General features: G+C 42.0%; 1 protein-coding gene across 4 annotated transcripts in view; it reads left to right on the forward strand.

The window, feature by feature from the left end:
- Positions 1-551: 551 nt before the first annotated feature.
- Positions 552-27,385, forward strand: part of LOC131969748 (muscleblind-like protein 1) — a 45,181-nt gene continuing 18,347 nt past the window's right edge. For all 4 annotated transcript variants that reach the window (XM_059330932.1, XM_059330933.1, XM_059330934.1 and 1 more), the window contains exon 1: positions 552-974. In XM_059330932.1, coding sequence (XP_059186915.1) covers positions 801-974 — 174 coding nt within the window. In that variant the 5' untranslated portion in view covers positions 552-800. The remainder of the gene's footprint in view (positions 975-27,385) is intronic.

Here is a 27,385-nt window from a genome sequence, read left to right on the forward strand (position 1 = left end):
TTTGATCCGGTGAAGCCGTCAGTGAAGCCGTCTGGTCTCTGAGCCGCTCCATGTCCATGTCGTCTCCATGTCTGCTGCCAGCTCCAGCAGGAGGACCGCCAGCCCCGTCCACTGAGACGTCTCCACACCACTGACACCACCTTCCTCCTCCATCTCCTGCTCTCCATCCAGCCACTCTGCTGTAGAGAAGCCTGATTCTGCAGACAGACAGCTTCTATCGCTCCTGTAAAGGAAGAGATTGTCTCTGTGCTGTCCCCTCCGTCAGCCTTCTCCTCCTCATCCTCCTCCTCCTGTTCATCTTTCTCCTCCCTCCTCCTCCTCTCCTCCAGGCCTGCATCTTTTCATCATGGGCCAGCTCGATCGATAATGTGTTTTGCCATTCATCTCATCTGACAGTTGAGGCGAGGAGCGAGGCGATAGCCAGGCCTGCTGAGTGTTAGAGAGAGAGAGAAGGTGAGAGAGAGACTACCGGCCTGGTGACAGCACTGGAGGACACCCACCATAGCCTCAAACAGCCTGTTGGTAGCCTCAAACAGCCTGTTGGTAGCCTCAAACAGCCTGTTGGTAGCCTCAAACAGCCTGTTGGTAGCCTCAAACAGCCTGTTGGGATGGGCCGGTGGTAGGAGAGTCCCAGGCTCAGATCCAGACGCTGGGGACAGAACCTCTGAGAGAAAGATCTTTCCCATGTCCTTTACCTGTTCCTTCTCATCACTTGCCCCAGAGTCATCAGAAACAGACAGACATCATCACATCTGCTGGATATCTGTTCCTCTTCATCCCCCCGTGCTGCCTGGTGAGACATGGCGGTGAATATGACTCAGATCCGGGACACAAAGTGGCTGACGCTGGAGGTTTGTCGGGAATTCCAGAGAGGAACGTGTTCGAGACCGGACAGCGAGTGCAAGTTCGCCCACCCCGCCAAGAGCTGTCAGGTGGAAAACGGCAGAGTCATTGCTTGTTTTGACTCACTCAAGGTGAGTATGACAAACACCTGTAATGTTCATTCATCACTGCCTGTCTGCTGTTGTTCTGTGTGCAGCGTTGACAGCCATTGTCCTCAGGATGGTCTATTTTAAGGATGCCAGAATCTGTGAGACCTAAAGAGAAAGTGGATTAGTGATCAGGGTTTGATGCAGAGGAGAATAGTACTGAGTTACTTTAAGGTTTAGCCATGGCTAGGGGATGAATACATGTGTGTATAAATACTTTTAAAGTGTGCGTGTGTGTCTTGGTAAGTTGAGATGAGGCCGTAATCACATTAACATCTGTGAATCAGACTCAGAGTTTCCTTGCTGGCTCATAACTTTAGTGCAGGACCGTCAGCTGGCACATTGCGAAAGTTTCTGTGTGATCGTCACATCAACAGGCTGAATGGGAAATATAGAAATAGGGCAGCACACTGTGTGTTTCATATCTGTATGTGAGTGTGCGAGTGTGTGTCTGTGTGTTATTTCGAGGTCATGCAGCACAGTGGGGTGTTCTCAGAAGGCTCTGTAATTTACTGTCTATTTCTGCCCTGGCACTGGAACAACACACTCCCATGCAGCTCCTCTCTGTGGCAGAGCAGGGGGGAGAAAAATCAAACAGGAGCGAAGATGGAAAGAGGAGGAAAACAGAATGGACTGGGTCGAGGAGTTGTGTCTGACAAGAAAAATATATATTACGGGATTCATTACAGAACGCTGCTCATTCATTTCCTGATGCTGGAAGGAACAGCTGATTAGAACCTCTATAGTGTCAATAGACTAATGAAATGACTTCAGCTCTGTTTAGGTACAAACTTCAATAACGACTGAGGTAGATTTTTGTTTCATTTTGTCTCAGAATGTGTCAGCCAATACTTTCTCTGACAAAGTCAGTTTATATGCTGCTGCTCAAGAATTTAGGCACTTCCTGGACTGGATAAAACATTGCCAGTGAGCATAATCTTGGCAGTAATTAAGTTTTCTTTAAAATGCACTGAGCAAACACAGAAGCTGCAGAAAGGTAGTTCTGATGGCTGATGCCAAGAGAGCTGGAGTCTAACGCTGCAGACAGGCTTTGGTCCTGGACTGTTGGTGAGATTGTTAGTTATGTTAGGTATAATATTTACCTAACATGCTAGGTCAGTTGTGCTATGTAGCATGCAAACATTTGCTACTTGGAGCTAAAAATCAAAGTTCAGCTAAGGCTCATGAGAATGCAGATAATTTTGCAGACGTTTAGTCACAAATCAAAGTATTAACATACTAAAATCTGACCGAATGATTTTGCTAAATGAAAACTGAGAGAAACATCATGTTGTTACAGTTCATCCTGACGGGGTGAGAATGTGTGTGTCAAATGAATTTCAGTTTTTTATCACCAGAAAAACCACAAATCTCATGGTGGTGCTAGGTGAAAAAGTAAATCAGTAGGATTTACCTCTGGAGACCATGAATGTCTGCACAAAGTTTGATGGCAGTTCACTCAATAGTTGATGTGTTTCAGTCTGATTTGACTGATTAACCAACATGTGTCTCATGCTTCAAGTCAGCATTGATGAATGTGATTTGTAACCAGAACCTTTCCCCCTAAACATAACTATAAAGTCATAAATCATGCTTTTGTTGCCATGAATAGCAAAACAAATGAAAGTAGAAAGCATTTGGAGCGTCGGCCAAGGCCGTGTCCTATCTCACAATGTTAACAAAAGTAAAAATAATTTGTGTATCTGCCCTGTCATACTCTATCCTTCTACCAAGTTTAGATATATAGTTTCCCTGTAATCCATAAACAAACTGAACTGTAAACTAAACCTCCACTGACTGTAAACACGTCAGTGTCTGCTGATATTTATCTATAAAAATGTTACAACAAGTTGATAAAAAATACCTTAATAGTTAATTTATCTCAAGATATGTTTGATATTATTTAAACATGATTTCTCAGAGAGAAAGTCACGTTTCAAGTCACTGCAACTAAAACTGTCAGAAGAAGGAGAGATGAGGCTTTAATGCTTTAAGCAACACATATCAATATATCCCTTCACAGGACACAGTTGTGGCTATCCATACTCTGTGAATACATCTGCTCACACTTCTAGTTGACTACAACAGTAGGAGAGTGTGTGAAGGGTCAGCTGGCACCATGTGTCATGGCCCAGAGCCAAACAACAACACAGGCCTTCTGTAATATTATATATGAAGTATATGTACATGTACATATGCAGAATACAAGTCACACCAACATATGCACACACACGTCACACTAACACACCAACACACTCACACTGTGGCGTTCCCGCCTGCTGTCTCAGTCTCAGACTGGAGACGTGTTGGATCCAGAGATCAGCTCAGTCCAGCTGAGTGTTCTGGCTCCAGTGAGCGCAGTGATTCTGGATCCTTCAGTTCTGTCTGCTGTGTTGTGTACATGTCCTGTAATTTGTCTCCTATCTGATTGGCAGGCGGGGTGTTATTCAGTGTAACTGGAGCAGAGCTGGAAGCCAGTCAAGCCAGTCAGGCCAGTCAGGCCACAGCTCACCTCTGTTATAACCTCTGTTATAACCTCTGTTATAACCAGGGGCTTCTTGTTATAGACACTGTTATTACAGTTCTGGGCTGCTTGCTCCCAGCTCCCATAGCCTGGTGGGTTGGTTGGTGCAGGTGAGACATGATGGAGGTGAGACAGGGATGGAGGTGAGACAGGATGGAGGTGAGACAGGGATGGAGGTGAGACAGGGATGGAGGTGAGACAGGATGGAGGTGAGACAGGGATGGAGGTGAGACAGGGATGGAGGTGAGACAGGATGGAGGTGAGACAGGATGGAGGTGAGACAGGATGGAGGAGAGACAGGGATGGAGGTGAGACAGGATGGAGGTGAGACAGGTGGAGGAGGGCTGCATGGATCCTGAGAGCAGCCATGCAGGCTGAGCTGAGGCGTTCAGCAGGGAATGTGTGAGGAAGCGTGGCACCATGCAGCCCTGCCCTGCTCCTGCTGCGCTGCCAGGGCATTCCAGTCTGCCTCCATGACACAATGATAGATCTGCTTCATCTGTACATGAATTCATAATACATAGCTGGGCATGGAGAGGGGCAAGGGAAGGACAGGAGAGAGGAGGTGGAGAGAAAAAGGAGGAAAGGGATGGATGGTGGGACACGTTTCTCCTGGACAATGTGTCATAGCAGGGAAGGAAAGGAAAGGAAAGGAAAGGAAAGGAAAGGAAAGGAAAGGGAAGGGAAGGAAAGGAAAGGAAAGGAAAGGAAAGGAAAGCAGGGCATGTAGCTGTAGAAATAGAAAGTGCTTCTTTTTTGTGTGTGTGTTTTTGTTTGTATTCAAACAGTCTTAAATTCACTTTGTTTGCCACTGCCAGTTGGTCTGGATTTATGTAGATGTGTTTATTTCATTTACTTCGTTTAGTCATCCAGGTTTATCTCAAAAAAAGAGTTTGTCTGCGGTGAACATAGTGGAAAGTTCCATTTGATGGATGACGTAACAGAGGACGGAGTGATAGAGGCGAACAGGAAATGAGTCAGAGCCAGGGACTGTGATTGGCTGATATTACAGACTGACCCTCTCAGTCTGGAATGGCAGCTGACGTGACAGAGATGTGAGTAAACTGTCTGGATACGTAGAACAACTTCAGAACGTTCCTTATTTAGTACTGGGAGGAATAATGCATTATATGGGGCTTATTTTAGGGGAGGATGGGTTCATTTTGCATTGTGATTTCAGCATTAGAACAAATGTTTCACCGGCCTTATAGAATAACTAACGTTTCCGTAGTTTAATCATCGACCTTTAGACCAAGTCACTAGTGGAGACTGTTCCCACCAGAAAAACAACAGCAATCATAAAAAACACTCAATATGACTCAAACTTTCTGACTCTGAACTCATCAAATGCAGACTCTTGGTTAGACACCTTCTGCATCATCTTTTTTAACACACAGGTAGCCCATTAGCATGAGTTTTGGACATGCAGGGCTGCCTGAGGAAGTCAGGTGACACAGTATAAAGAGCAGTATGATCCGTAAAGGGATGAATGGATTAGTACAACAAACACATGATTTCATGTCCTGTATAAAACCATTAAAGGCATACTTTTTAAAAACCCAAACCATAATCCTTCCAAACCCTAACCAAACCGTTTTGTCCCCTAAAATTAACCAAGCACTTTTGCATGAATTCCTAACTTCAACCACAAGTTGAAAGATATATGACTATCATCTAAACCTGCCACTCCTGACCTGGAACCAAGAGGACTGTCTATGATTAGAGAAATAGATTCACAAAAGGAGTAATTTCTTGTCCTTTTGGCTCCTGCCACAGGAATTCAGCAGCTTGTTGCTATTAGCAGTTGGAGACAAAGCTGCTTTCATTTTAAGTGAATAAAACGCAAATCTGGGGGTATTTAGGCTGACGAAATACAATAAACACACCATTTAGGCTGTGATGGGAAACAGGTAGGAGTGAGCCAAAGAGCCACTGGAGCTCCAGGATGATGGACTGGCTCCTGATCACCGGCTGATTCTGCCTCAGTGGGCTGAATTCACATCTAATTTATTCTCCTTTTCATCCTTTCAATTGTAAAATGTAATATCTCTTATCTGCTTAAAGAGTATTTAACTCTAAGATGTTTGGTGGGAGAAACACGGCTCTAAGCTACTAAAATGCTACGTTGTTTACATGTACTTACTCGTTTGTTGATTCATTTTTTCTGTTGGGAATATAGTATATGAGGAGTACATATGAAGAATTAGGTTCTAGTTTGGTGGTGGTTGCTCTAATTGCTGTTTCTCTTTCTACAAACATTCATCTTTTTGTGCTGATTATATTTTTTACCCAAAATAGAGATTCCTACGCAGTGTTAACAGTCTAACAAGCCCACTCAGGAATTACACATTTACTTATTTACTTGCTTCAAAGAATACAACAGTACATAAAAACTTCAAAGTGGTCATTGATATAAATTTGTAGTGATAACTTTATGTTCTTTAGGGATGATAAAAAGCTAAATATACTGTATACTGTAGATGCATTTTCTCTCAGACTCACATTATTTTGTCTGTTAAAGCAAAAGAAAACATGTTGTATGGACTTGTTGCTGACTAATATCTGAATTTTCCACATGAAGAGGATATGGGTGGCCATTTGTAGTTTCTATAGTATTTAACCCTGGTGTCCTCCAGCCCTTAATCTAGACAAAAAAATGATTAAATCACCACAATGTTTCAAAACACAAAGTGATTTTAAAAAAAAGCTCCCTCCACCATCACTAATCGTGTTTGACATTCACTTTGTTGTAGAAAAGAGTTGTTTTTGGATTTGGTGCATTTTCATATTCACTATTATTAACTCCAACTTTAACCTCCAATAATAATTTAAATACTTTTTGCCTCAATATCTAATATCAGATGATTTATCCTGTATACTGTAATTTCATTTGTGGTGTTTCTCACAGTGGAAGAATCTCACCTCCACCTGATAATCTAATGTAGGAAAACACAAAGTCCCATGGTGCTTTGATGTTGGAATTCACAGTCACAGAAAATATGAACACACATGTAGCTCATTGAATTAAAATAAATGGGAAAGAGATGCATATAAAATGGTCCCAAATTATATTTTCATTGATAAGTTGAACTTTCCCTTCTTGAGTCTGTAACCTGTCCAACCCATGTTGTATATATATATATATATATATATATATATATATGTGAAAGGTTTGTCCTGACTTCCTGACTCAGGTGTTACAGGTGATCCCTAAACATGTGACTCAAAGATCTAGATTTAGCTGTTCAGGGTCAATATGAAAAACTTTTAAAAGCATTTGTGTTATCATGCTAATCTCACACTTCTCATTCTTTCTGTATAATGAGAGCCTGAGACATCCATGGTCCATTACTGGAGGACAGTTGTGTAAATGTAGTAACATAAATTAGCGTCAATACGCCGATCTGTCAAAAGATTTACTCTGAATTACAGACTTCTGGCTTGTAGCGTTCAGTGTTAGCAAGTTAGCAACTGGAGTAAATACAGTACACAGTCTCATTCTGAACAATCTGTCAGTAGTTAAATATTGCCTTATGTTTCTGACAATTATACATGTAATGTTGATGATAGACTGTTAATTTATGCTAATTACTAAATCAGACAGCTAGTTAGATACCTCTTTGTATTGGGCCAATGGAACAAACAGCTGATGATCATTGTGTTTGATGAGGTGGTGATTTAAATTGATTGGCTCATTATCAAAGAAAATGTTTGGTTGTCCAAATGGAAAAGTTCAACAAAGACAAAGCAAAAGTTCAATAAACAAAGACAGAGGAACAGTTTTATAGTTGAAGTCCTGAAATGTTTTCTGGCCACTGCGGCGCCTGACTTTTATTAACTGAAGACAAACTGGTTTTATATTTTGTTACTTTCACACCTGCACTGGCTTAAAGGTGTCATAGGAAGACTGGATCAGCAAATTGGACAGTTTACAGTTGACCAGACATATTATATGCTGTTTCAGGCTTCTTGGCCATTCAACCAAACACTTAGTCACTTTGACGTCAGAGATGCTGTTCAGATGGTTTATTGGCCTCTGGTAGACTCTCCACAGCCATGTCCTCCACTCTAAGGCCTGTAAAGGTGCTGTTACTGCCGGAGATGAATGAAAACTTGGTGCTATGTATATTAAACTTACCATGCTGTTGGATGTTGTTATGCATGACATGATGGTGAAGGTGAAGACTGTGCTTGTGATGCCACATGTCCTTGAGAATCGGTTATTGCAATAACACAGGGCGTTCCTTGGTGTCATTATGGTGGAGCTGCTGTGTATTATGTCCCCATAATCACTTTAAACAGGCTGTTCAAGGGTATAATGGCTGTTATAAAGTGGAGCCAGTGTCAGTTTTTTTTTTTTGTAATATTATCTTAAAGTTGCATGAGTAAGAAGCACAAATTCCCCAGATGCCAAATCAGGCTGAGTGTAAAAACCTATTCCCTGTTAGCATATTAGCATATGTAGAGTGGTTGGTCTCCACCGAGTCCCTTTGGTGTTATGACTCATCAACACAAACACAGCCATGTTTACACATTTTATTAAAGACCATTGGGGACATTATTAGAGGTGCACACTGTAGGTCTTTTTGTATTTGTTCAAAATTCCCAGAAGAACCTAAATAATTAATTTAAGATTCAAATTATGAAAATAGAAAAAAACAACTATAAATAAACCTTCTGAAGCAACAACACTGAATTACTTCCATGTACAGTTTGTGTCGTAAAACCCAGCATTTCAATCAATGCAGCTGAAATATGTTTGGATATAAGTTATGGTTTATGACTGCTCACTGTATGCAAGTTATGAGCACTCTATTCCCTGTCATAGTTATCAATTATAGGCTGTAGTAAAACACACACACACACACACACACACACACACAGCCTGACATACTGTACATTTTCATATTACACAGCGATAGCCACTCAAACATGAGGTGAGTGATGTATGGTGACCTACATATGCAGCACAGAGCTCAGAGTCCTTGAAAAGACACAACAGATGTAGAGAGAGAGGGAGAGATAGAGAGAGAGAGAGGGAGAGAGAGAGATAGAGAGAGAGACACAGAGAGAGGGAGAGAGAGAGAGAGAGAGAGAGAGAGAGAGAGAGAGAGAGGGAGAGAGAGAGATAGAGAGAGAGACACAGAGAGAGGGAGAGAGAGGAGAGTGAACAGATAACAGGAGAATAGGTAAGGCAATATGTATTGAGATGAGAGCCTGCTAGAAAACAGAGGTAGAGGAGTGTGTGTGTGTGTGTGTGTGTGTGTGAGTGTGTGTGAGTGTGTGTGTGTGTGTGTGTGTGAGTGTGTGTGTGTGTGTGTGTGTGAGTGTGTGTGTGTGTGTGTGTGTGTGTGTGTGTGTGTGTGTATTGGATGAGAACTCTTCTAAAGGGAAGCTACTCCAGCAGTGTTAATCTGTTAATCCCCCCCCCCCCCCCCCCCCTCTCTCCATGTATCCCAGACACTTTCATATTTCCATTTCACACACAGTGATTTTTATCTTTTTTTTCTTTATCACTCTCCATCATATTCTGGGGAGACATTTGTTTGTCTCTGGCTTATTTGTTCCTCACACTGAGGTCAGCCACAGGAAGAGATGAATCATATTCCATGATTGACAGCTCACGTGTCCTCGTTGTGTGTCGTCAGACGTTGGTCCCCAGGGTTCACTGAGGGCATCGCTGTTTAAACTGTTTCTTCACTGAGATGGATAAAAATGCTGTTTACACATGGAAACTATATGTGTCCTCATGAAACCTGTAAGTTGATGCATCTAAGCAGTCTTAACTTTATTGCTCTCTGAAGCCTCACTTTTCCTGTGCAGACAGCAATGTGGGGACATTGGCCGAATGTATCCACTTCGGGGACCGTTTACTAAAAGCTTGCTTTCGTGCATGAAAAATGCTGACTCAGGGTTGACAAAAGGCCAAAGAAAAAAAGATGTGTTCTTAAATGAAGTCAGCCTCGTGTGAATATGATCATATATTAACAGATTCAACAGATTCTCCTTTGATACAGATTCAATACTTGAACTCAGGGTTTCTCTTCAATTACTGATCCTATATCGCTCTCTTTCCCCAAATCTCTGTACTTGAATGTAACTGTGGCAAAAGCACAAAATGTTTAAATAAAATTGACTCAGTAACTGTTTTACGTGGAGAAGTGTCTAGACTTAAATAAAAAATAAATTTCAGGTAAATGCACTTATAATTTTAACGTTTGAGTTATAAAAGCACCATTCAGGACTTGTTTCTCGACATGTTATATTATAATTTTTGTTAAGGTTTACTCCTTTATTACAAACAATAGTGATGTACACAGAACTTTGACAACAGCATTTTATATGGTTTTATTATTGTTACTTACTGTTAATCAGGAAAGTGAAAGCTAATAGATTGCTAATGTTAGCACTTATTCCCAATTAGTTCACCCTTCCTGAAGAGCACTTCATAGATAGCCACTGTCACTGCAGAACAAATAATTAAAATTAAATATCAGTTACAATTTTGATGAACTGAGTGCACGAGTAAAAAAATTGACACCAAAGAATGACTGATTCCCAAATAAAAACACTCTATAATTTCAGTTTGACTTCAAAACAATCTGTCTTTATTATCCCTATAATTCAGGATGTATTTTGAATTGTACCTTTAAAGTGTTTGAGAGTGTTTGAGCGTCCTCTGAGCTGTTTTTGTATTGAGCTGTAAGTGGTATTATTGGTGTAAGAGACGCTCAAAAATATTAGTGTGAGCAAGTGGGTGTACTCCTTCTCACTGTTATCATCCAGTACTCTGCAGACCCATTTATAGAATACGTATTTTGGTCCTAACTAAATAAGATATACCATATCTGATTTCTCACATGGCTCAGCCTACACAGGACATTATGAAAAGAGGCTTTTATGAGCACATTGCCACGAAGTAAGCAGTGAAAACACAGCCAGCAGCTATTAACTTTGTCTGGCTGTATTCATGAGCAAGTTCTCCTTTGAAACGTCTCCTCTAAATGTCTCTCTGTCCTCAGAGAGGCCACCATTTCTACATCCATCTGTGGATACGCTGCCTCAGCACAGACACACAAACACACACACATCCATCTTTAAACATGCTGCATCAGCATGGAGACATGACACAACAACATCAGAGCCAAAATACATACAAGGGCATTCAGGAATAGCCTCGCCGCATGCAGCCGTCTCTCTTTCACCCTTTGGCACCCTTCATTCTTTTACTTTTAATCCTCCAATTACCAAGACATTAGCATGGCCTCACACTACAACTCTCTACATGCAAAGACAGATTTCAGATAGTTTTCAGCGTTGTGCAGGCTGGAGGGTCCTGGACATGGAGGCAGTCTGGAGCTAATATCAGCATCTCTGCGTGCTGAGTCGTGATGTCCCATTGCTATTGCTGCTCCTGCTGCTACTGCTGTTGTGAACAGAATATCTAATCAGTTATGGCCTGATCCATTCCTGTTAGTCTGTCTCCCCCCCTCCCCACCTCACCAATCTAACCCTCCATCTTTCTCCAACTACGCCCATCACCCCCTCCACACACACACGCATACACTTTCTGCCTCCCGACTGCTTTTATAGCACACCATTTGTAATTCTTTGAGAGTGATGTGGTTAAACAAACATTTAAATTAGACTGCAGACAAGTAAGGTGTATGGGGGTGGAGGGAGAAGATGGAGAGTGGGAGCAGCAGAGCATTAATTCACTCCAGGACAGCAAGTCGTCTGCCAACTCCATTTCCAGATTTCGTCTTTTGGCGTCGCCGTGCGTCCGTCTACACGTGTCTTCCTTTTCTTCTATCTGTCACTGACCCTCTGCTCTCCAACTGATCTCAGGAGCTCTATACACTGAAGCATAATCCTTCACTTTCACCCCTGAACACATAAACACACACATCAACACCAACAGCAAACACTTACTCTCTTCTGCAGTCACACACACACACACACACACACACACACACACACTGGTCTCAGTAAAGCAGAGAGGGTCCTGTGGAATCATGAGCATTCACCTCAGGTAGGTAATCACGTTAGAGTGGCTTTGGTGCCTGGTTAATGGTATTGCAGGCTGCAGCAGGCAGGAATTTGGAGGCTGCACAAGTCGCTCTCTACTGTGTTATTGGGCATTTTGAATTCATTATGTATGCGTGTGTCATTATGGAAGACATTGCACGATAGCTCTCAATGCATGACGTAATGGAACAGAGAAAATTAAAATGGGACGGGAGAGAGTCTGGATGATCAAAGTGAAAGCAAAGGGCAGACGTGTTTTTATTTTGGATGTGACTTACTGCTGCTGCAGTGGTTAGCACCGTCTCTTTACAGTGATCAGATCCAGCAGGGACTGTCTGACTGTGTGAGTCTCCATGTGTCCTCCTACAACCCATAAACATGCAGCTTTGGTTAATTAGTCTTTGTAAATTGCCCATAGGTGTGACTAAGTGTGTGAATGCTGTTGTTAACATGTTAACCCTGTGAGAGACGAGCAGCATGGCTCTGACATGACAAAGTCTTTCAGCTGCTCACAGATTGTCATGAGATTTTATACACACATTCATGTCAAGAGGATGAATCCTAGTCAGGCACCATAAGGGTGACAAAACTGTATGGATTGCTTTTATATTGTTGTACCTTTAGTAATTCCTTAACTTTACATGTAGCATTTTTATCAGGTCAGAGTTTTAATCTGTCCAATACTTTGACTTAATTCCAAGTTAGGCAGGTTAATAATTAACCATTAAAGCGTAGACTGACAGAATTTTCCCCGCGACCCGATTGCGGATAAACAGTTAATGGTAATGAAAACTGTTCAAGAGTAAAAAATATTTATTATTAAAAAAAAGGTTTGTTGCATGGTAAAAGTCTTAAATGCAACTCAAAGGGGCCACAGTTGCAACCACACAGGCCTTTTATTGAAAATAATGTAGCATTAGCTCGGTAAAATGATCCGCTAATGTGGACACTCACAACGGACATCTACATGACTATTACATGCACCGTATCAGTGATGACTGGCAGGTTACACACAGCTGACACTACAATAAACTAATTGATGCAGTGGAGATTTAATTGGAAAATGGCCACACGCGTCCATAATAATGCATGCAACTCCGTGACTGCCAACGCTCCCAAACGGGTGAACAGGGACTCGGTTCCCTGTTACACTACAGCTGGTGGTTAATGATGGATTTAACCTGTTGGTGCTGGAGTTATGGTTGCAGCTGGGCTCCTTGGCACACACTGAAACTACAATAGTCCTGCATGCAAGGCACTTAATCTTGGTTAACAGTTAATGATGGGTTAACGTGGGTCAGTCAGAGAAAAATGGGGAACATGGTCATCATTGTACTAGCTTAACAACAGCATGTTAGCATTAGCATTGCATGCTGATGTTAGCATCTTGCTCAAAGTAACTACAGCCCAATAGACTGTCTAGTGTCCCTGTATTCTCTCAGACCTGTGGTGGTTAGGTTCATGACTCGCTGCACATGGTTAGGATCTGGGAATGATTGGGGTTTTGGATAATTTAATATATTTAAAAGTCATAGGTGAATTTAAGTGTGAGACATCATATGTTTACTTTATCATTATGTGACTTAAACCACAAACCAAACTTAAATAAACAGTAGTACATTCCCTGACTCATAGATCAACATAATGAAAAATATTTAGCAGGCAAGAACAGCTTGATGAATGCAACTAATATATAAAATAAATGCAGTCCAAAAACAGTTTAATATTTACACAAGACCCATTTATATTTCACAATATAAAGAAAATGTAATTTTACAATTGTAATTTGTTGAAATTTCTTTCTGCCTAGCAACCAACAGTCCCAAGGGAAAGCAGTAAACACGGCTCGGCTTCTGTCTCTGCGTCTGTCATCACAATGTTTGTTGTTAGATTTTTCCCCTGCAGTTATAAACATGCATTCGTGAATTTACTCATTGCCCCCATCACTCACTCCTTTAATTAGAAAATAATCAGAGTTGGATGAGAGGTTCATTAAATCTCATCCTTGAGAGCCATCAGCCGCAAACACAAGAGTGGGTTATTTATCGTGCTTATGAAAAGAACTCAGATACCTCCTCTCCTTTTTGCTTTCTCTGCTAGGACAAAACGTTGGTTGGAGGACAGAATCAACTGACTTAGACACAGCAGTGAACTAGTGATGAAGCCGAAGAAAGAAAGGGTTTTAATGTAAGGGAGCAATAAAGTGCGAGAGTGGGAGGGCAAATCGAGGAAGTGAGGGAAGGAAGGGGAGAGAAAAAGAGAGAGAGATCATTAGAGAAGTGCTAATTAACAGAAACCACACTGTTTAGCAGCACTTTGTCTCCATGCAATATTGATCCTTCATGACCATTATGGAGCGGATGTTATTTGTTGCTTACAGCGTGCTCTTTCTTCCTACAGAAGTTAATAATCAGCTCTATATCAGTCTTATAGCAACAAGATTTGTTTTTTTCGTACTGCAACATGCAAGTTGTGCAAGTCTGCAGCAAAAATGAAAATAGCTATGAAATGACCCAAGGAGCCAATTTGGTTGCAGAAATATCTGTATCTGTAATTGCATCATCTTAACATTAAATATTAGATATAAAATGTTTCTGCAGAGAAAGGCAGGAAGACGGCTGGTGTCAACAGGCAGATTGTAGCCAGAGAGGAAAAGAGGCTGTGCAGCGATGAAATTGAGTGTAAGAGAGTGAAAGAGTGATGGATGGGTGCAGAGACATCAAATGGTGTAACATGGACAGTGATGGACAGATGGAGAGGAAAGAACAGCAGAATGATGGCGTATGGATGGAGAGAAAGTAATAACAGAGGAGGAGAGTGGAAGTGAACCGCAGTCGTGTCAGTCGTCTGTTCAACGCACGCAAGATTGAAAAATGTCTGTAATATCCCTTTATTGTTATAGTGCATGTTGCAGGGCTTGCTGTTGGACATTGTGATTCTTCAAAAGGCTTTAAGTGGATTAGAGCAGTATCAGGCTGAGCCATCAGAGATACAGCAGCTGTGTTGTGTTGGTCTGCAGACAGCAGCCTGTCTGTCACCTGCTGTCTACTGCAGCTTCCTATCTGGAGTCTACATATTATAAAATATGTGATCCAAAATGATGCAGAGATTACCATAAGGTCCTTAGTCTCAATGGAAAACAAATCATTTCAGCTTTTGTGTAACCCTTAATTCAACATTTTTATCTGACCTTTCCCTCTTTTTAATTAGATTTTGGCTGATTCACAGTGATTCACAACAACATACAGTACGTGACATCTGACAACAGATGAGTCCATTGTGAGCGGCTCAGGAAGGTGAGCGCCCTGTTTTCTGCTGAAGTGGTACAAGCCGACTTTGATCAATGTGGATCGATGTGGATGAGTGTGCAGCCGGAAGGCTACGTGGTGATGGCCTCTTCTCTGCCGCGCACTGTGTCTGTGTGTGTGTGTCTGTGTGTGTGTGTGTGTGTGTGTCTGTGTGTCTGTGTGTGTGTTTCTGTGTGTGTGTGTGTGTCTGTGTGTGTGTGTTTCTGTGTGTGTGTGTGTGTTTCTGTGTGGGAGGGAATTAAGACACACTGTGTCATGCTTTTCTACATGATGTATCGCACCAGAAATACATCCTTAACCTATAAACGACTGTCTCAGTCTCTCCTGTCTGTCTTCTCTTTGTCTCTCTCTTTTACTCTCTTGAGCATCTTAATGGAAACGTGGAATGAAGCCTGCTGAATGATCCTCTGCAGGGCTGAAGCAGAAACATTTTATTTACAGATGCAATTTGAAATTAGTGCACATGCTCCAACAACATAAGGGGCAGTATTTCACCGTGTATAGGCAATGTATAATTTACTAAATGCAGTGATTATAATGTACAGTTAGACACACAATAAATCAAAATGTATTTTGAATTTACCAAAATGGAATTGATCACTACATCTGAACTGATCTTCCATGTTTAAGAAACAGTTTGATTGAGAGTTTTACCTCCATCAGGTGGAGATCACTCTCTCCTTGGAGCGCAAAGAGACCAACAGCCCAGCTCAGAGGATCCACAGGCGGATACCATGTGGAGTCTGAATCGTTTGACAATGTGTCATGCGAGCTCCACGGCTAGATAAGTGAGGGCTGTTTTCATCAGGCCTGGTCTCTGATATCATATCACAGCTGTCTGTGCAGTGGTTGGTAATATCTTGCTGACCAGAGAGCCATACATAGAGACATACAGCCAGACATAGTGATAAAGGTGCTGTACAGCCAGTCAGAGTCACTTTAAGCCGAGCCTTGATCCAGGCTGGCCCGCCTCGCTGCTGCTTCCTCTCACATTTCATGCCACCTATTGTTTGCTGAGCGAGGAGTCTCTAAACACTCCAGGAATTTAATTTTTGCACCAGTCTCTTAAGTTATGTTTGAGGTGTGAGCTAAAGCTGCTGTACAGCTAACAGAACAGGCCGGGGCTAACTGGTTAGCATGCCAATGTCACCAGATATTCCTGCAGAACAAAACATGGAAGACATGGCCTAATGTCAAATCTGTCACATTTTGTTAGAAATGTTAGTTCACTTTTACCATTTTAAACCAAAGATTGCAGCCTAATTATTGTCACTGCATATTCACCATGAAAACATCAGTAAATTAAGAAATATTTCTTGTCCTTGTGTTGTTTCTCAGTTTTTGTTTGGCCTTAGTTTGAAGATTTTCCAGCTCTGCAGTTGTTGTTCATGGATTACATGCTGTAGCTCTGAATTACTGCTGTTTCTCTTTGTTTTTAGCTTTGACAGGCTGTCTAATACTGTAAAAGAAAAACTGAGCAATGGCTGTGGAGAACAATTCTGGCCATACGCCTTCTGTGTGTGAGCCTTCAGCGTGTCTGTATCGCTGTCTGTGTGTGTGTGTGTGTGTGTGTGTGTGTGTGTGCTTGCTGGGGGTATCATCACTTTATGGAGTAATGAATGCTAATCCTCTCTTATCTGCCTGAACCTCGAGGCAGCGACACGAGCTGCTGATGCCAGTACAGGGACATCCTTCGTTGGAGGAGAATAGGAGAGTGTGTGTGTGTGTGTGTGTGTGTGTGTGTGTGCAGACATGTAGCACGTGTGCATGAAATAAAGAGATGTCTCTACTTGCATCTGACAGCTTTGCCTCATTGCGCTGCAGGGAGTGGTCTGGTGATGATCTGCCACGTCCCTCATGACTCATCACAGTAGAATAGAATAGAACATTCCTGTTCTCTGACTCTGCTGCAGAGCATCCTGACTCTTTCATCAGGAGAAAAACATATTGTCATTTGATACTAAATCCTGCCTGAGATCATTATATGAGGCAGCACATTAAACATGTCTGTGCAGTGATGCGGCTGTGTCTAGTTGTTGGTGTCCAGTCATGCAGGTTTCACACACAGAGCAGCAGCAGCCTGTTGCCAGCAGAGTCTTTGTTTTCACATTGGAGCCACTGAGTGTAGCTGCTAAAGATCACAGCACAAACCAAAGGCAGCTGCCAGTCTGTGTCGGAGAGCATCTTTTGTTCATTCACAACTTCATCCTCTCTTTTTTCTTTTCTTTCTCTCTCTCTGAGTCTTCACATAAAGATTTTCTAAATCCCGCCCATCTCTTGATGAACACTTAATGACAATGACTGTGAAGCAATCTAAGGAGAGCGTGAAAATAGGCGAAGATGGAGATATGAAAAAAGAGGGAGGTTTAGATATTAAAGAGGAGGTCTATTCCAGCCAGCAGTGAGGCCCATATATCTGCCGAACGAGCGCTGCAAAGATGGGCAGAAAATAATTAGGCCTAAAAGCTGTTGAGTCCTGAGTCCTGTTCACCAGGCTTCCATTAAGATGTTTTAATGGCTCTGCTCTCTGCTGCCTTCCTGGCACAGTGAATGGGAGATAAAACTGAATTAGACAAAACTTTAGAGATTGTGAATAGAGAACGCTTAAGCTGAGAGAGAAGGAAAGATGAAGTCAGAAAGAAAAAGATGAACAGATAGAGGATGGAGGAAGAGGGTTAATTGAAAGAGAAATAGAGAAGAAGGGCCAGATCTCAGGGGCCGTGGCTCTCTACAGCACTATCTGTGTGTGTGTGTGTGTGTGTGTGTGTGTGTGTGTGGAGGGGAGATAGTGTTGTAGACCTAATAAGAACAAAGCTAATTAGAGACTTTGCCTTCCACAATTCTACAATGACGTTCCCACAGGAGCCACGACAACACTTACCACCTATACTGCACCCAGAGAGGGAGAGAGAGAGAGAGAGAGGGAGAGAGAGAGAGAGAGAGAGAGAGAGAGAGAGAGAGAGAGAGAGAGAAAGACTCTGCAGACTTTTTCATTTTAGCTATTTTAATCGTCCTTTTCAAGCAGATTTTACAAGCAGTGGAGAAATGTCTGGGCTATACGAGTGGAGCGGGTCAGTGAACGCAGCACAGTGAGCAGAGATGAAAAGGCTGCCTGCTGCTGACTAGCTGACTTTGACATTATATTTAATCCCTTTACCATCAACTTTATTATTTTTTAAATGCTAATTTTCACCCTCTGCCCGCCCCAGGTCACTAACCCCTGCTAGTGTTTTACATGTATGTAAAGCAGTCTGTGTGGTCCTCTATGAGATATTTTTTTTCGATATCGTCCATCTCATATCGCACCTCCTTTGTTACGTGTAAATCCAAGTCACCTCTGACAATCCAATAAATAACTTTATTGCAATAAATAGCTTTTACCTAACCCATCTGGTTTTATGTTCCTTTCCTTCCCCAGAGAGCTCGGCCGTAACATTCCTGCTGACTTCTCTGACCGAAGGCGATGTTCACTTTCAAAGCAGTCAGCAACTGTCCTCCAGGCTCCAGAGCTGAGAAATATACAAGAGCTACAGACCGAGTTCTGAGCCATTATACACACCTCAGGACATCTAGTGTTCTGCAGACTCTGCCTCAGGGATAACCCATAATTCATAGTGTTTATTCATTAAAATAGCAATGACAGTGGCACTATAACAAAACAAAACAAAGAGTTTTCTGGAAGTGAACACACATGTCACCATGTTTACCTGTTTGCCTTTTCATAACAAGTTGACTTCCAAATATGATGATTTGGTACAACAGTCCTGTTTGTGCTTATAATAACGGAGCAAACACTCCGAAAGCCGGAAATTTTTATTTACAGGTGCAATTTGAAATAAGTGGCCACATGCTCCAACAAAATAGGAGGCAATATTTCACTGTGTATAAGCAAAGTATAATTTACTAAATGCAGTGATTATAATGTTAAGATTATGTACAGTTAGACACACAATAAATCTAAATGTATTTTGAATTTACCAAAATGGAATTGATCACTACATCTGAACTGATATTCCACGTTAAAGGAACAGTTTGATTGATAGTTTTACCTCCATCAGGTGGAGATCACTCTCTCCTTGGAGCAAAGAGACCAACAGCCCAGCTCAGAGGATCCACAGGCGGATAATAATAATATGTGTATAATAAGGCAGCAAACACTCCAGTTTTTTAAACTACGTATGCAATTAGCAAGTCATTCCTCATAAGGTGGTCTGGTGTGTATGTATGTGAATGGAAAGAATAGTAAAATCTCCCATTATTCCAAACTGAGCATCAGCACATTATCCTAAAATGGTTAGCTCTACTGCTAGCCACTGAAAGTTTGTCTGGGTTTCTCTCTGTCTCAGCATAAAGAGATGATATAAGTTACTACAGTACGCTGTTAACACAAGCACAGCTCAGTCAATGTTAACTGTTGTAAATTTAAAAATCATGGCACAGAATTTTTAGGAAGCTAAAATTCATTTTGCTGGCTGTTTCTCTCCAAAGCCACCAGACTCCATTGATAAAACAGGAAGTATACAGTATACAGTATACATTTCTGAGTTTGTTTGTGTTGATGTGTGACTTTCGGCCTCAAAATGAATTAACAGTGTGTTCAAAGCATACATTGCTTAGCTTCCACCCAGATTAGATTTAGGAGCAGGGCTGGCTGGTTGAACCAGTTCTTTTGGTTGGGAGAAGAACTAGAACAATGTATCAATTAATCTTCTGACAGAATTGACATTTTTGGGTTTCCACTTCATCTTTGGCTCTGTAACGTGTGACTTACACTATTTATTAATTTATTGAAAAACTAATGAAATACGAATCAATTGAAAGATTCATCAATCAGTCTGAGGCAGCTGACTAACCAGTGAGCCACATGCTTTATGTTGCTATTGAACTTATAATGACACATTTACAAAGATTTAAAAAAAAACCTCTGGGGCAGCTACCACTGAAAAGATTGACAGCATGCAGCCTCTTCCTAAACATGACTCAAGATTTTCAAAATAAAATTGTTTAAAATTGATGTTAATAAATATTACAGATGAAATTATTTTCTACCACTCCACTGATAACCACCAGTAAACACAAATCAAAATATGATTTTAACCTGAAACACTTGAACCTTTTCCAGCTCTGTGGATAGTAAACCAGCAGCCGGCCAGCTGACACGGGCAGAGTGCTGCCATTAGCCATCATGGCTAATGATTTTGTCCCATCATTAGCTTCCTGTGCTAACGATTTATACCCGCACCCACCCAAAACATGCTAACACGCTGCCAGGCTAAGTAGTGCTTCTGGGGGCTGTAATCGGTGTTTTGGGTGATTGAGCACTGCGGCTAAAAGCTTTCTGCCGACTTTGGTCATACGTGACGGAAGGAGCTTCACTTCCTGTGTTTCTGTGATCCGTCAGCTGTTTTATTCCAGTTTAAGTTTCTACGAGCTGTGTTGTGTCGTCTCTGTCTGATTGTACTGTCCACATTCTATCTTTGTCTTTGTCTCAAAGGCTTTTCCCTCTGCCCAGTTAAATGAGGTTTTAAGGTCATTAACTGATCCAGGCTATTATACTAATGCACCAGGGGTGTTCCAGATTTGATAAATGATTGGAAAGAGATAATGAGACTTATATAGACATCTAGTATTAGACGTGGCACACGGAGAGACGAGGAAGTAGAAGACAGCGAGCACAACATGTTTTTCTCTGTTCACATCAAAGAAAAACATGTTTGTCGTCAGGTTTACATCCTGACGTTTGGCACAATGGGCCAGCGGTTTGCAGCTGGAGTGTATTGCTTAATAAATGTGCTGTATTAATGTGTGAGTGTGTGTGTGTGTGTGTGTGTGTGTGTGTGTGTGTGTGTGTGTGTGTGTGTTTGGCCGGTCTGGCAGCACTCTCAGTCCTCAGACAGGCCGTCCTTTGTGCTGTATCTGATGTCATAATTTGTCTGACGTATGCTTGCCAAGAGGAACCTTCGGTCAAAGCACATGCCTGTGTGTGTGTGTGTGTGTGTGTGTGTGTGTGTGTGTGTGTGTGTATTCTCCTCCAGACAGCGTCTGCCTGATTGATGGGTGTCTGTGGGAGCAGCGGGGGGGGCGGGGCCTCTGGGAGGTGATTATTAATGGCGGGGGTTCGGGGACGGTGGCGCTCCAGACTGGAGCTCCAGTTGTCACACTGGTCACGGCGTTCAGCAGGCGGAGGAGAAAGACGCAGCGTGTGCAGAGAGAGAGAGAATGCGGAAAAGATCAGAAGCTTCTGGATTATGTGTGTTAACTTGGAATGAGTCATTCTTGACGGGTAGATTAAAAGATCATTTAGAATCACTGGGTGATTAGTGGAGAGGGTCTGGTAGGAAGCAAAGCACCGTTCAACCCTTGGAGGACGTCGAGGCGTCCCAGTAAAGACACTGCTGAAACCAGTTAGGCAGACTGCTTTGATTAATATTAATCTCCCTCTTTCTGTTTCTCTCTCTCTCCCTGGCTGTCTACCTTCCTCTTCTTCTGTTCTTGTTTTTCTCTCTGTTGCTTGTCCGTGAGTGGAATTCTGCCACAAGTTTTATTCTCTGGGATTCCACAGACACATCCTTCAGAGAGCTGCCAGAGTACCACAGGCAACAAATAACTCTGACGGTTTAAGGGTTTTGATGGTATAGTCCCAGAGAGCACACACACACACACACACACACTAACACACACCTCACACACTAACACACACTCACACACTAACAGTCCTACACATCCGACTCAGAGGGCTTTGACCCTTCGTTTGCCAGATATGGTTTATGCATCTCGCTCTGTTGGAGGTTATTAACAGGACTTACTAAACAATAATTTCACAATTTTATTGTACGTCCTCATTTAAACGACTCAGAGAAAACAGATGAAAATCGGTGAGAAAAGAAGGAAAAAGAATATGATGAAAGGAAGAATGAGAATAACTGATGTCACTAAGAAAATAAGTTGCCAAGTAGCAGCAACACAATATATATTTGTGGTTATTGCAATAAAGTCATGTTACAGGATAATAAATGAAGGAAAGAAAATAGACAGATAACTAATGAACAAATGTGACACAAACACAAACCTTTCTTATTTTCAACATAAAGATCAATCTTTGCTTCTGCTCATCTGTGTATATTTACATGCTGTGGGATAACCCAGAAGAATACAATCATCCTTTGCCCAAACTGTCCTCTGTTTCTTGTAAATCATTAGTTTACCTGTGCAGCTCATCCTTTCCACCACGCCCTGCTCTGCTATCACTCTATCACTATGCAACCAACTTGCCAGAATACATTTTGGCGATTGGTTAAATCTTGATGCTTCTGAACCACTGCAACCTGTTCTCATTTCCTCTAACAATGCATTGGGTTACATTTTTAAACATGTGGTGTAATATTGTGAATTCAAACACAAACTACTTGAGTATGTTTAGGCAAGAAAACTACACGGTTAGCGGTAGGAAAAAGATCAAAACTTGTACTTTGTAGTACATTTATTGAAATTTCAGATCTTTGGGGTCATTATGGTCATTGTCAATTCAATCACCTGCAGTGAAAACGCAGTGCAACTGAAACTTTACACCAGCAATAACACATTTTCTGACCATTTGGTGGCAGCAACAACACAACTATAAATACAACATTGACATATTATCACCTTAAAAGGTTGCACTAGTGAACATATTGGCAAACATTTGCAAACATTTGCAACATCATCTAGTAAATATGGAGCAACATCAAAATGTTTCTGGGTCAGTAATGTGATATTTGGTCTGTTTCCAGCTCTATTCAGGTCTCCAACCTTCCACCAGAACTTTACACCAACCTGAAAGAAGCGTGATAAGAGTGTTGAAGACTGAGCCAAAAAATTAAAGTTTCAGTCTGTAAAACCAAAACAGCACGCTGAAAGAAACTAAAATGCTGAGTGAGCTGATAACTTCCTGTCGGTTTATTACGACTCCACATTGTGGTTTGAACCCTTGTTGATATGAAAAGATAAAGCTATAGATACAGATAATAGCAGCTTGTTGGGAGATAGATGGTTAAGACTATCGGCTGCCTTCTGTCCTGATTTACGTAGTTTTCATGGATGGCTCGTTGATGTCACCTTGTCATAGAGATCATGTGATGCTGATTAAAGCTGAGGTCAGCACTCGCCACATGTGTGATACCTGAAACTGCAGTGAAAATGCCGCAGTGGTAATTGAAGTAAGTCAAGGTAAGGACCTGTATGTGTGTTTGTGTGTGTTTATGTGTGTGCATACTCCAGTGTGTATGGAGGCATTGGGTATTCACTTTGCTATATTGTTCGCGTTGTGCTAATTAATAAGCATCAATAACATATGCCACCCCAAACTTTTTGATAAATTATCCGAAACAGAAAAGTAAAAGTGTGTTTGGTGTGTGTGTGTGTGTGTGTGTGTGTGTGTGTGTGTGCTTTCAAGGGCTGAAGTATGGCTGAAAGGTATCTGGTGTAATGAGGCCAAGGTGATTTATAAGTGCAGAATGCTTCATTCCCCAGCGTCTACATGCAAACACATACACTTAAGAGTGGGTCAGTGACAGCTGCTTCATTTTCTTTTAAAGGCTCGCCAATTAAAGGAAAGAGAAACTATGCGCCGCCACCGCCAACGCCTGGCTAAAGCAAATTGGTTCAAGTTTCAGGATCTGTATTTGGTGATGAGACTACCATATGTGGAGGCTGTTTACCAAAAACTTTGATCCGACATGTCAAACGATGTTTCGTAGCTTTGAGCGACAAGCAAAAATAATTTGTTTGGTGCAAAAGGCTTTCTGGGAGAACAGGAGAGTTCAGAGCATCAGGTGAAAGGGATGATGGGAAACAGGCAGCAGAGACAGAAAGATGGAGCGATTGAGAGGCTGAGAGACAGAAGCAGGTAGTCTGTTAGCATATTAGCATATTAGCATCTCAGCGAGGACAGGCAGACAGGTGGAACAGAGTCTGGAACAGAGTGAACAGAGGGGAGTATGGTAGTCAGAGGCAGCGCTGCGTTGGATCACCGTTAACTTATAGTGACAGTGTTTAGACAGCAGGGAAAATAGCAGGAAAAGAGGGCAGTGCAGCAGCCAGGACATTAAGACCCCAGGCGGTGATGTGGGGACCTGCTGCTCACCGAGGACTGAATGGTTCAGACAACAACAACACAGCAGCTGATAATGGGGCGACTGGCCAAAGCATAAAGGAGAGCACGATGTCAAGGTGCTGACCTTTCTGAGTGCAGCTGATAACACAAATCCTCATTACTACAAGCATAATAATTATGGTTTCACCTTCATCCTGATGATAATAGTTTACCCGGATAATTTGTTCACAGTGGTGTTTTATCTCCAAGGAATAAGAAAACCCACAGTTCTTCTTTCAAAAACATATTAATAATGATACACATCAGGCAGTTATCCTCATCAGATTGCACATTTTATAAGTGATTCCACCCCACTGTGTTATTCTACGACTACAGCTGATGCAGCAGATACCCACAGGAGAGCCAGCGACCTTGCTCTTTAGGAAATGAGAGAGCCAAACCATCAACACCAACATAAAAAAAACACATTCCCCCAGCAGAGTTTTAATCCGTCATAATGTTTGTTTCTTTTCCTTCAAGTCTTCTTTAATTTCCCTCCGGCTTTGCTGAAAGTAGATTCAGTGCAAGGGCATTCCTGTATTCAGTCTGTGATTCACCTGCCAAACATTCAACAATCATTCATTCATCACTAAATATTCTTCATCTTCATGCTAATCATGGTTCCACAACACAAGGTTGGAGTTGGTTCAAATGTTGGAGATAAAACTTCAATTTTTACAAAATCTCTACAAAGGCCATTTTGTCTAGAAAACTAGATTTAAATTAAAAAATGTTATACACCAAACTGAAATGTTGAAAAGAAGTGGTGCAGCTTAACTTTACTCCCAACCTTATGTTCATAACATAGCTTGAATATATAAAGCAATAGCTGTCAAGGTTTTCTTCAAAAAACATTTAAAAATCTCAATCATGTTAAATATCTATGGCTGAATGAGGAACCACGATGGTGACTCTGATTAAAACCTTCTACAGGACCACAGACTGGAAAGAGCCAACACACCACCAGTGGTTGGTCCATTGGTCCATTGGTGCCAGAAGGCAGATTCAACACTTTCAGCTCGTTCTTTTCTGGTCTCTGTCAGGATTAGTCATGTTTTCATCAACAAACTTTGATAATTAGTACGAGAAAAGCTTGATGGAAACGCCAAAATTCAATAAAACCTTCGAAAATGCACGTACAACTTTTGAAGCTCATTTTTTCGGAAGATAGTTGGAAATGCTTCTTTTTTTTTTCAAATAAGTTCAGGCATATGGAGCATTTAGTCACATGACCAGTCAGCTGTTTCTGCTCTGCCAGAAAACCCAAAAGAAGAAGAAGAACAAACTGTTTCCGCTGTCGGCGTCTTCTCTTCTCTTGCAGGTGGTCAGATTTATCTGACTAGCGACCTCTTTTTAATTGTTGTTTTTTCTCTACTTCTTCTACTGTTTACTGACGGATTAGCCTGCACCAATATTACATATTACATCACACTGCAAACTTCTGACAAAAGTATGTTTATGCAGCTTTGTTTATTAGCTCTAAACCAGAATATGGAAACGTACCTAATAAGCATTCTCTTTAATGCAACATTTCAAAAATTTGCTTCAAAATTCACTTCAACTTTAATGAAAATACGGCGAATGAGAGTAAACGGCTGAACAAACCAATAATAAAGCGACTTCTACAGAGAGTTGAACCTCAAAAATAAGTGAAAGTGAGATGAAAAAACACATCTGCATTTACTACTTTCTGCCATGGTTGGTGCTAAAGAAAGTGAATTGTAGTTTTTTGAGATTATAACCTATAATTATACATCCAGCTGACACTATCTGGGATGTGTCACTGACAGTTAGAATAGCTGGTGGACCTTAAAGGTAAGTCCACCTTAAGTGAGCCTGGGACGCAGTTTCTGCTAACTTGGGGGCTCACCCTTTCACCTTAATCAGCAGGTAGCACGCAAGACAAGAGACTAAACATAAACTGAACACAAACTGAACACAAACTGGCTCTCTCTCTTCACCACTCGATTATATTTTCTTGGTCTATTGCGCACTCATTTTGTTGTTTTTGTGGTATCTCTGAATCCAGCACAAAAGTCGGCCAGTGATCAAAACGGAAAGCTAATTTTGTTCTGTTTGTTGTCACAGTTAATCACACACACACACACACACACACACACACACACACACACACACACACACACACACACACAGAGGCACTCACGGCGGGAGCTGACATGCTCCAGTCTAGTCACCCGGGGGGAATGTGCCTTGAAAATCAAAAGACATTAACCAATTAGCACTGATCAATAGTCGCAGCCACCCAGGGACGAGCAGAGAGGAGCATCGTTAATGAGCGCCTGCAGGCCAATCAGAGGGCTGCTGGCACTATTACTCTCAGCTCTCAGCCAATGGAAACGCTGGAAGAACTCTTGACATTGTGCTGCTCTCCAATTCAAACAAATCTTTCCTGCTGTCGCTAGGCAGAACAGGATGAACGAGGAAATAAAAGGAAGAGATGGAGAGATAGAGCGAGACGAGAAAAGAGGAGGAGGAGGGAGGAGGGAGGAGGAGTGGGGAGTGGATGTGTTAGCTTGTGAACGCAGGTGTCATAGTGGGCAGCAGGTAATCTCACCAGATAAGCAGGAGCAGGACAGCCAACCTGTAATTCCCCATGGGAGGTGCTACTGTGGAGCTGTTCCCCTGGAAATAGATTTATATAAAAGAGTGATGGAGGAGACGGAGGGAGGATGCATGTTGATGGGGAGATTGAGGCGAGAGGAGAAAAAGAGTGAAAGCGACAAAGGCAGAGTGAGCTACATACATGTTCAGATCCCAGCAGCACCTCCGCTGCTCTGTATTCATGATGAGAGAACAAATATCAGCATGGGGCTGGAGACGTATAGGGGAAGGAGGCAGGAGGGGATGAAGGAGAAGGAGGAAGAGGAGGAGATATCTTAAATATTACACCTATCCGGGGGAGTGTTCAGTGGAGCAGGCATTATGAGAGTGTAAATTACATTCCCTCCTTCTCCCTCGGGCTGCCGGCTGCTGGATGAATATAATCACTGGCTGCCTATAGACGCCAGCAGAATATCACATAAAGAGCCATCATGTGTTTATGTTTATTGTCCCAGAAGTCTCCAATCACACATCGATCCAGCATCAGTTCTCAGCCCGTTCGCTTCTCAAATGATGTAAAATATTGACACACTAGTCATTCATCTCAATTTGGAGGAGATCAATAATGATTCAGTGGGCCATGTAAAACATCCAGCAGCAAGCGGGACGGCTCAGAGGTCGAGGATAGAGGATAGAGGATAGAGGAGAGAGGAGAGAGGATAGAGGAGAGAGGATAGAGGAGAGAGGAGAGAGGATAGAGGAGAGAGGATAGAGGATAGAGGATAGAGGAGAGAGGATAGAGGATAGAGGAGAGAGGAGAGAGGATAGAGGAGAGAGGATAGGG

This window comes from Centropristis striata, chromosome 4 (genome assembly GCF_030273125.1).
Source record: "Centropristis striata isolate RG_2023a ecotype Rhode Island chromosome 4, C.striata_1.0, whole genome shotgun sequence".
NCBI lineage: Eukaryota > Metazoa > Chordata > Actinopteri > Perciformes > Serranidae > Centropristis > Centropristis striata.